This window comes from Lotus japonicus, chromosome 3 (assembly GCF_012489685.1).
Source record: "Lotus japonicus ecotype B-129 chromosome 3, LjGifu_v1.2".
Taxonomy (NCBI): Eukaryota; Viridiplantae; Streptophyta; class Magnoliopsida; order Fabales; family Fabaceae; genus Lotus; species Lotus japonicus.
The window spans coordinates 81,862,052-81,872,796 of NC_080043.1; the positions used below are offsets into that span (position 1 = coordinate 81,862,052).

The 10,745-nt window shown below is 35.9% G+C and overlaps 1 protein-coding gene across 1 annotated transcript; it reads left to right on the forward strand.

Annotated features, from left to right (window-relative positions):
• The first annotated feature begins 258 nt into the window (after positions 1-258).
• LOC130746452 (trimethyltridecatetraene synthase-like) lies at positions 259-3,456 on the forward strand. The gene is made up of 2 exons (XM_057599079.1): positions 259-1,351; positions 2,565-3,456. The coding sequence occupies exons 1-2, from the start codon at positions 425-427 to the stop codon at positions 3,192-3,194; spliced, it is 1,557 nt and encodes a 518-aa protein (XP_057455062.1). The 5' UTR covers positions 259-424; the 3' UTR covers positions 3,195-3,456.
• The last annotated feature ends 7,289 nt before the right edge of the window (positions 3,457-10,745 follow it).

A 10,745-nucleotide genomic window follows, 5' to 3' on the forward strand; every position in this document is an offset into this window, starting at 1 on the left:
AAATTTCGCTGCAACCTCTTAATTCAAAAAGTCATATCGTGGTTCGTTGAGAAAGGGGTTGATCGTTCAAACATTGGGTCTGCATATAATTTTAAACGGGCATTATCAACTAGTGTCATTATCATGCTTGCAAAACTATAATCTCTCAACAACTTATTTTTAACATATTAGCTGACCGTATTGACTAACTTGCTCACGAGAGGAAAAAATATTCATAAAAGGAAAAACATCAAGTTGCATTGGTATGTATCAAAAAGAAAGACTCAGTGGAAAGTTACAACTTACAAGGACCCCACTTGGGTCCTCCAGCTTTGGTTTGTGTGGTGCGTCCTCTACATAAATAGCTCACTCACCCGCATTCTCTTCCATCAGCAACACTACCAATCCCAACTTTGTAGCAAAGCAAATTCACAACCCATCAACGATGGCAACACAATTAGCAGCAGTTCCTAGTTATTGGGTCACAACTGCAGCCACATGCCTTGCAGCCTTTGCTATCCTCCTCCTCTTCAAGCGACGGCAGAACAGCCACAACAAATACAATCTACCACCGGGCCCAAAACCATGGCCTATCATAGGAAACCTCAACCTCATAGGACCACTCCCGCACCGGTCCATCCACACTCTAAGCCAGAAGTATGGACCCATCGTGCATGTCTGGTTCGGCTTCAACCCCGTTGTCGTGGGTTCCTCCGTGGACATGGCCAAAGCCATCCTCAAAACCCACGATGCCACCCTTGCAGACCGGCCCAAATTTGCAGCCGGAAAATACATAGCCTACAACTACTCAGACATAACTTGGTCCCAATATGGCCCATACTGGCGCCAAGCCCGTAGATTGTGCTTGATGGAACTGTTCAGTGCAAAACGCCTCGATTCCTATGAGTATATTAGAAAGCAAGAGATGAGTGCTTTTTTAAATGATCTCTTCTTCAATTTCGCAAACAAAACAATCTTGTCGAAAGACCATCTTTCAACTCTGAGCCTGAACGTGATTAGCCGCATGGTGTTGGGGAAGAAGTACTCGGAGAAGAGTGAGAACTCCATAATTTCCCCTGAGGAGTTCAAGAAGATGCTCGATGAGTTGTTTTTGCTGAACAGGGTTTACAACATTGGGGACTTCATCCCGTGGATTGATTTCTTGGACTTGCAGGGTTACATTAAAAGGATGAAGGCTTTGGGGAAAAAGTTTGATATGTTCATGGAGCATGTGTTGGAGGAACACATTGAGAGAAGGAAAGGGGTGAAGGATTATGTTGCCAAAGACATGGTGGATGTGCTTTTGCAACTTGCTGAGGATCCTACTCTTGAGGTCAAGCTAGAGAGGCGTGGAGTAAAAGCTTTTACTCAGGTACATATGCCTAACCCTTTGTTGTTTTTAAGTTCTTTGATGTTTTATTTGTTTAAGGTTCTAAAGATGAATGACGTCTACAACTCCTTTGTTTGCTTATAATAGAATTACTTTATTAATGATGTGAACGCAAACAAATGATCAAAGAACTTTATACTTTTAGTATAATTTCTTAAATTGTTTTATTTTCTATCGCTCGTTTTCTCCACATGTCTATATCTCCACCCTCTTTTACCATTAACAACACATCTATCATTTTCTTTCTCTTTTCCATTTTTTACATTATCCAATCTCAAGTCCTGTATGTGAAGTCACATCTCTTGCAAGGGTATACCACTATTTTAATTGCTTATCGTTTTCTAGTCTATTAGTGAAAACAAATAATATTCACTAAAAAATTAATACCAAGTTAAGATTTTTTTAATTTTTAAATCAAGATATAGTAGAAACTCTTTAAATTAATAATGTCAGGACCGGAGAAATTTATTAATTTAAATAATTATTAATTTATCGATAAATTAATAATTATTAATTTAAAGAGTTTTTAAGTAATTATACTATACATACCAAACAAAAAGGCAACTTTATGATACAATACAAAAAATACAACACCTGAGCTATTGAATGCAATAAGAAAAGTTAGAGATGAGCTCCAAATAGACTTGACCTTTAAAGGAAAACAGACAACTATTGAATTATTTTTTTGAATGGAACTATTAAATCATATTTCAATAGAGTATAATATTTTTTTTTTTGAGTTTCTATGAATTATTAATTTATGATTTTCTTGGGACCCGAAAATTATAAAGGGATCTCCCGAAAAATTATAAAGGGATCTCCCGAAAAATTATCTTGTTATTTTATCGAGTTTTTCAATTTTTTACATTGGCCCAAGTCGGAACCAGACAAATTTATTATTTTAGAGAATTTATTAATTTACCGAGTATTAATTTAAAGAGTTTCTACTATACTTCTCTTCCTATCTCTATCTCAATCTTTCCACATGACTCTTCCTCCTCCAGGGTGGACCATGTTATAAAATATTCATACTTTTACAACTAATATTTTATATGTTTTATTCACAATATGCTTTCTTATATATTCTAAAATTAACTTGCAAGAGACATTTTTTAATTTGCGAACTGAATATTTTTTAGTACATGTAGACAAAGCCTTACATTAGGCTAACTCTTTTTTCATATCTATTTATTAGGACCTAATAGCAGGTGGGACAGAGAGCTCTGCCGTAACTGTAGAATGGGCAATCACTGAGCTCTTGAGAAAACCAGAGATCTTCAAGAGAGCAACAGAGGAGCTAGACAGGGTGGTAGGGAGAGAAAGATGGGTTGAAGAGAATGACATTGCAAATTTACCTTATGTTAATGCAATTGTTAAAGAAGCGATGCGGTTTCACCCTAGTGCACCAATGTTAGTGCCAAGACTAGCACGAGAGGACTGCAACATTGGTGGGTATGATATCCCCAAAGGAACACAAGTGCTTGTCAATACTTGGACTATTAGTAGAGATCCTGAAATTTGGGACAATCCAACGGAATTCAAACCAGAGAGGTTTATAGGGAAGGAGATTGACGTGACAGGCCATGGCTTTGAGTTGTTGCCATTTGGTGCGGGTAGAAGGATTTGTCCTGGGTACCCTCTTGGCCTTAAAGTAATTCAAGCAAGTTTGGCCAATCTGTTGCATGGCTTTAACTGGAGACTGCCTGATACTATAAAGAAGGAGGACTTGAACACGGAAGAGATTTTTGGGTTGTCCACACCTAAGAAAATACCTTTAGAAGTTGTTGTTGAGCCTAGACTCCCAAACCATCTCTATTCCCTCTAAGTGTATACTCTAATCTTAGATTTTCTCTCTAAGAACATCAAGAATAATGAGATTTGTGGAAGCTCAATGTCATCAAACTCGTGGCAAGAAAAAAAAATTCAATTTTGTAAGATTGATGAAAAAATTAAGATGTTTGAGAGTAGGAGTGCTAATTATCAGTGCGCGCGTGTAACCTCAGTTCGAATTGTCAGTGTTTCACTGTTTTGTAATCTTTCTGTATCTTATTGAAATATATGAAATGTTTACTTTTACTTGTGTTAAACAGTTTATGTGTGTAGTAACATTTTCAAGATGATCCTGGAGTAAAGAAAGTGGAATTAGATCAAATGTTGCTAAAAAGATATATTTACGATTAGTTTAAGCCAATGTTAGTATGCAGCACACCTCCGTCTCTATGTAGGTAATTTGCCCTGTTTAGAAGAGCTTATTTGAACTTATCTGATAGCATAAGTGTTTATGTCAGAGTTTGGGAGAACTTATGCAAACGGCTTATGACCTACCATAAACTGTTTTAAGCTTATTTTCATAAGCTACTCATAATAGCTTATGAAAAAAAAGTTTATGCTTATATATAGCTTATTTTCAATTTTTTTTAATAATTTTTTTAAAATAGCTTATGAATAAGCACTTATGTCATAAGTGCTTATGACCATAAGCGCTTAGTTAAGTTGTTTTCCCAAACGGGATAACTTATGTTAATAATAAAATTGTAGGTGTATATAAATATTATACCAGCTAAGTCCTATTTACTCAATCAATTTAGAAAATTAAATCACTTCTCCAAAATTCTGTAAGATCCTTATTCTGTGTTTTTCTATTCTAACATAATATCAGAGTCAAAGTATGCACCTATAGAACCCATTTTCATTGTATTGATAGAACTTGACAGTCAAATCATAACTCATTGATAGAACTTGACAATCAAATCATAACTCATAACCTTTCCATGCTGACATGAGTTGAATTAAGAATTCAATGTGGGCATCATTGTCATATTAATTAGCATCTTCACAAAAACCATACCCCATCAGAAGATATGTAAGCTTTGGTTATGATGAAGTCCAAGCTTTGTCAGAGACTCAAGTGGCATTGGAAAAATGTCATGATATGTTGGTTTAAGAAAGTATACCTTGATGGCTTGATCAATGTACACTCATGGCAACTATCATTGTCCACGGAGATCCTGCAAATTAATTACAAACAGAGATTAACATTAACAAGTCACTTCTTTCTGGCTCCCCATATTCCACTAGGGATGGCGTTGGTGAACTATTCCTCATAACAAGGGCTAGTGAAGAACTAAACTAGTTTTTTTGTTTTTAATTTATATGTTTTCTGATTATCTTAAGCCTGGCCTCAAACAGTTAAAGTTAGTAAAATGGTCAAATATCCATAAATATCAACTCTGAAAAACATAAGTTATAAACATAGTGAATAACAAAGGCCAAATCAAACTTGCAAAGCAATAATAATTATACCAAGGACTTTGGACTTACCGCACTACTTATAGAAAATCTTGTTATTTGCCTGTAGAGCTAGAGCATAAAGCATATTGGGCTACTAAATTTTTAAACTTTGACGTTAAAGATGCTAGTGAAAATAGACTTTTACAATTGAATGAGCTAGATGAGTTTAGGAGTCAGGCTTATCAAAGTGCATTTATAAAGAAAGAAAGAAAAAATGACATGATATAAAGATTTTCCATAGAGTTCATCCCAGGGCAACAAGTTTTGTTCTACAATTCTAGGTTGGGGTTGTTTCCTAAAAACTCAAATCCAATCCAAGTGCTCAGGCCCTTCCATAGTGGAGAGGTTATTCCTATGAAAGAGGTTATTCCTAATGCTGCAGTGAAGGTTGAAGAACCAATTGAAAAAGAGTTTTTACTAAGAATGGAAGAGACTGAAGTTATATCAAGGTGGTGAAATAGTTAGAGGAAATACCACCCTGAACTTGGCTCCTCAAATGTAGAAACGGAGGAAAGTTTAGCAAAGACTAAAACATCGCGCTTCTTGGGAGACAACCCAAGTTAAAATAATTAGATTTTTTCCTAGTTTATTTTTTGTTTTTAGTTCTTATATTTCTGCATTTTTCTTTTTTGTGTTGCATAAGTTCTCTTTTTGCAAAATAAAAAATAATAATATTAGAAATTTCCCCGCGACAATCGCTCGAACTTCTGGAACCAAACCACGCGATCGTGGGGGCTCCTACGCCTCTAGAATTTATCGTGCCACAATTGCAAGAGTCTGGAACTTCCTGCGCGAGTCTAGAACTTATCGCGCCACAATTACATGAATTTGGAATCTCATGCGCAGTCCGCCATGTTAGCCATGGCGCAATTAAAAAAACGAAAAAATATATCTTTAAAACAGAACAAATCTGCAACTTTTTAATAAGAAATGAAGTACAAATGATATAAAATCAGTTTATTCTGTATTTATATAACCCCTTTCACTCTCTCTCACTCACGCCTCTCTCTCAAACCCACGCACGCTTCTTCTGTTCTTCTCCTATCCAAAATTTTCTTCACCTCCAACCATACAACATCAACTTAATCATTACATCATCCCCAATCTCTCATCATCCTCTTTGCTCAACTTCAGCCCTTCAAAGATGTATAAGAGAAAAAGGAAGGAATCATTGAGTTGTTCTTCACAATTTGCATCGGATAAAAGGTGGGAATTCTGTAAAGTGACGCAGGAGCGAACCGTGATTAAAGAACGAGGTTTTCACTTACATTGAGGCAAGGGGTTGGAAGGTGTTTGCTGAGTCACCTGACTGGGGATGTGAGGTGTTGGTGCACGAATTTTGTGCTCAGGCTCGGTTGGATGACCAAGAAAAGGAGGATGCGCCGGTACCGCCCGCTTACAAGTCCTGGTTCAGGGGAACCCCGACTGACTACAGCCACCACCATCCAAATAATAAAGTCTGCCAACTTATATGGTGATTTGATCAGTTCAAAATAACAACCATACCTTTAATTGGTCATGAAGTCGCTTCTGCACCTCCAGTTGAAGCTCAAGTGCTCTGGTGATATGCATTCCACTACAACAGAGACAAGCCTCCATTAATAATTTAGTCATTTATAACACCAGACCTCTTAAAATAAACAAGATTTTTTTGGGCAAAAAATATTTTTTTCCCACCCCACTAATACAGTTTTGGCTATGTTGGCCTAAAGCATGGTTTTAAACTTTTAATCAATGTTAGCAAAATCTTAAAATCTTTAATCTTCCGCACCCCTGTTCCAATCTGAATCGGTTGCGTTATCTCTTTCTTGTGGGATCTGGTAGGATCTTAGATCCAGGTTGTAAGATCCCACAATTTTACGCTTTCGCACGCCTGTTCCGAGCTGAATCAGTTGTGTAATCGGTTGCATAATCTCTTTACCATGGGATCTGGTTGAAGCTTCGGACAGGGGCTGCATTTTTTCCCTCTGTTGGTGAAAACTTGATCACTCTTACTGGACATCTAAAGTTTTCTTTTCTTCTTTTGTGCTTTACTTTCATGTTAGCGTACACATGTGGTTATGGATTTAGTTTATGACTTATTTGGGTGCTAATCTAATGAATACTTATTTCAACTTCAGTTTAATGATGATAGGATTTACATGATATTTTCTCTATCTAAGCTATTTTTTATGGATATGCATATGTTTAAGTATATTTTTACATTTATGGTAGAATCTTACGATCCGATTTTCAATCTTGCACCCCGTCTCGGATCCCACGTAGAATCTCAATTTTCACCAACATTGGTTTTAATCATAAACATGAATGAACCCAAATAGTTAAACACCAGGCAAGCCACATATGCGAATTTCAAATTCTACTGAGAAGGTTCAATGATAGTAGTAGTCTATGCACCAGTCCAAGACGTACTGATGCAAATCCATAGTACATACCTTGTGATTTTCATGGATTTGGCACAATGGGACTGAAAGCAACCTCAGGTTCTTTGGTACCATGAACTTCCGACTCTCTGGCAGCCTTACAAGAAAAAGTTCTGTACACTCCTACACCGTGGATGCAAAGATGATTGACAAAAGAAAATGATAAAACATGCAATATGCAACATAGTGAACATAACATGAAATTGAAAAGTTACCCATTATTAGGTGCCAGTGAGTTGAATCAAAACCACAGAACCAGTATTGCAGCACCCCATTGCCGTCTCCACCAATCACCAACATCACCGTCGCGTTCGCGCCACGCGGTGTGGCTGCAACAGTCACACAGACGCGATCACAGCTCAAGAGAAGTTGAATAATTAGGGTTGGAAAAAATGGAAAACCCTAGAATTGGAGGATTGGGGGAACCTGATAGGTCAGAATTGAGAAGGCGGTGGGAGTAGGAGACGTAAGCAGCGGTCGCGGGCGGCGCGGAGGTCGGCGACGCCGCAGAGCTGAGTGAAGGATGATCATTAGATTTGGCACCGCAATCATTAGAAATGTCACCCCACTTACGGAAACTCAGTTTCCGAAATATTTCGGAAATAAGGTTTCCGAAGCACTTTTTTACTCAAAAGTGTGGTTTTTTACTCAAAAGTGTGGTGCTAGATGTATTTTGAACTAAAAATCACGAATTAATTTCGGAATCTAAGATTCCGAAATAATTCGGAACTTGAAAATCCGAAAATTAGGGGTGTGAAATCTAATGGTTGGGGTGGCAAATCCAGCTCTCGTGAAGGATCGAATGAGAAGGCGTTGAGAAAGAGAGGGAGAACCACCAAGGAAATAGGGGTTTTAGGAACACTTCAGCATTCATTTGTTTGGTAAGCATGAGAGACAGCGGAGAGAAATCAAGCATAGAGGGTTGTGTTTGGTTACAGGGAAGAAAATGAGACAAAACTTAAGAGAGTTGATTTAATAAGTTGTTTGGTAAGAGAGAAATTGAAAAGAAAAGCGAAAAGAGAGAAGGTCATAGTATTAGTGTTAGCTTGATCAACATAATAATGACATTTTCTAGTAGTGAAAACGTGTTTTCACAAGTTCCATTATAAGACCAATGTTATACAATTCAAGACCCTCAAGCTCCTTCTTGTTATCTCTCACAATTTCTCTCTAAAAAAAGTAAGAAGTCTCAAAGAATTCTGAAAAATTCTATTTATATGAGTGTTAACCGTCTTTCATTCGGCTAAGCGAGTTTTTTACTTTAACTTTAAAAAGGCGAGCGCTTAAATGAGCTTCACTTTCATTCTCTGCCATGCAATTTTGCTTAACCCCTGTCATGCAATTTCACTTAACCCTTGGTGAAGTGCAGAAGACATCATGTACTGTATACTATATTGAATGGAAGGCATTAATCTGAATTGCGGGAATTTTGCTACTATTTTTCCTATGTCTATGTTTAGTCCTCCTTGGAGATGTCATCTTGATTATCGAACTTATGTACTCTTTTTCCTTCTCCAGGTTTTCCCAAGGGGGTTTTTCCTGGTAAGGTTTTAATGAGGCATGGTTTTCTAATCTCTCTCTAAGGAGGTGGTGGGTGGTGGGCTTATACCAATAGAGGGATCATTGCTGCTATTTTGTAATGTTACTCATTTTATTTTGTATTTTCCCTACTTCCTCTTTGTATTGGGTTGAAGTACCCCTTGTGCTTCGCTTCAATATAATTCATATTGCTTATAAAATAAAAATAAAAAACTTAAGTGTGATCCAATTTGACTTAAAGCGAAATTCCATTAATCTTGACCTTTTGATCTTTTAAACTTTTCTTTCAATTAAAAATAAAGAGTTTAAAAGTATAAACTAACATTTTTAACATAGTATCTATTTAAAAAATTAACTACTTACTAATCTCATCAATTGATCAGGGATTATTTGAAAGATATTTTACACATTTAGAACATAAAAATGCCCAAATCGGTATTGAAAAGTAGGTAAATTATGCACTTATAATTAGAAGAAGAAACTAATGAAGATTTGAGGTTCAAAATGCTTAGATCCTTTAATTTGACTATCCTAGCAAAGTGGTGGTGACTCCTAAATAATGACTCTTTGGTTTCAAGATTTTGAAAGCATCTGATTACAACCACTATTCTATTTATGAGGAAAATTGGGTTTAAGCCTAGCTATACATGGCAGAGCATCCTCCAATCCAAAGTTGTTGTGATAAAGGTTTTTTGTCGAGGATTGACGCAGGAGATAAGGTTAATATATGGAATGATAGGCAGTCAGTGACGAATCCAAGAAAATTATGTTATGGGGCAAAATATGTATAGTTTTTTTTTTTCAAAATATATAATTGTAACATAAAATATAATACATTACTATTAAAAAATGAGTTTTATTACTTTCATAAAAAAAGTTGAGTTTTATTACTATGCACGTACATTGTAAAAAAATTGCATAACTATCCAATTATAATCAATTAATTTGTTATCTCATAATTAAATTAGAGTTTAAAACATTTAACATTAAAAATAAAGAGATGTAATTGGATACACGTTTTTATCATTGATTTTCAATATTATTATTATTTTCTTTCCTTTTCAAGTTATTGGCGAATGTTATATCCTTCTTTATTACCTTAGAAATTAGTTTCAAAAAAAAAAAACCTTAGAAATTGAATCCTTGATTAGATCAGGTAGCCAACGTCCAAATTGTTATTCAATTTGTGGAAGAACACAATAAAAATAGAGAATCATAAGTTAAACATTTTGGTGGGGGCAATTATTTACACTGAGTTTTTATTCAAACAGTAATGTAATACATGAGTAGTATTTTATTCATACATTCCTACATTTGATGAGAATTAAGTGGGGGCAAATGACCCGAAAAAGGGCAACGTGCATCCGCCCCTGTTTCCTAGTTTGGTTGGCTATAGAGTATTTTCTGGTTTGACAAGTTATCTTTCTGTTTCTCAGGTTTCTAATCTCATTGTAATAGAATAGGGACTTATTTTTGCTACTTTTAGTCCAATGGATGCTAGAAGAACTCTTGATCAGGTTCTACTTTCGGTCAGAGTGCAAGCAGATTGTCTTATTTGGGATTCACATGATGGCATTTATTTACCATCTCACACTTTTGTTTCTTGTAAACATACCATATCAATTTTTTCTTCCTCTCCACATACCTTCTTTATCTCCCTTTCTTTTTATACACAAATTCATGCTTCTAGTATTATAAGAAAGAATCTTTATGAAAAAAACTCACCACCTAACCTCTGATCCCGTGATAAACAATTCCACACATGTACATATCTTAATGAATTAAAACTAATCAACGTCGTTGTATTTATTATATATTAGCACTACTGTGGTCCTCACCTCGACCAATAATTCAGAAAACAAATTAGAACTCATTCAAAGTCATCGGTTTTAATTTCATTGAAACCCGTCAAACAACCACTTAATCCAAAAGCTTAAGTTGTTGGGTAAGGGTCATATCAATGGTTTTATATTATATTCTAACACACCCCCTCACGCAATAGTCTTTTGGGCTTGAAGCGTGGATAAATGCACAGACTCACCTACCATGTGCTTAATTAAATTCCACTTTTTAATTAGAAAGTACACGCAATAGTCTTTTGGGCTTGAAGCGTGGATAAATGC

Excerpts from the sequence above, each read along its gene's own strand:
- LOC130746452 (XM_057599079.1), top strand. The coding sequence starts at position 425 with ATGGCAACACAATTAGCAGCAGTTCCTAGTTATTGGGTCACAACTGCA. Across the intron at positions 1,352-2,564 it reads GAGTAAAAGCTTTTACTCAG|GACCTAATAGCAGGTGGGAC; the intron begins GTACATATGCCT and ends TCTATTTATTAG.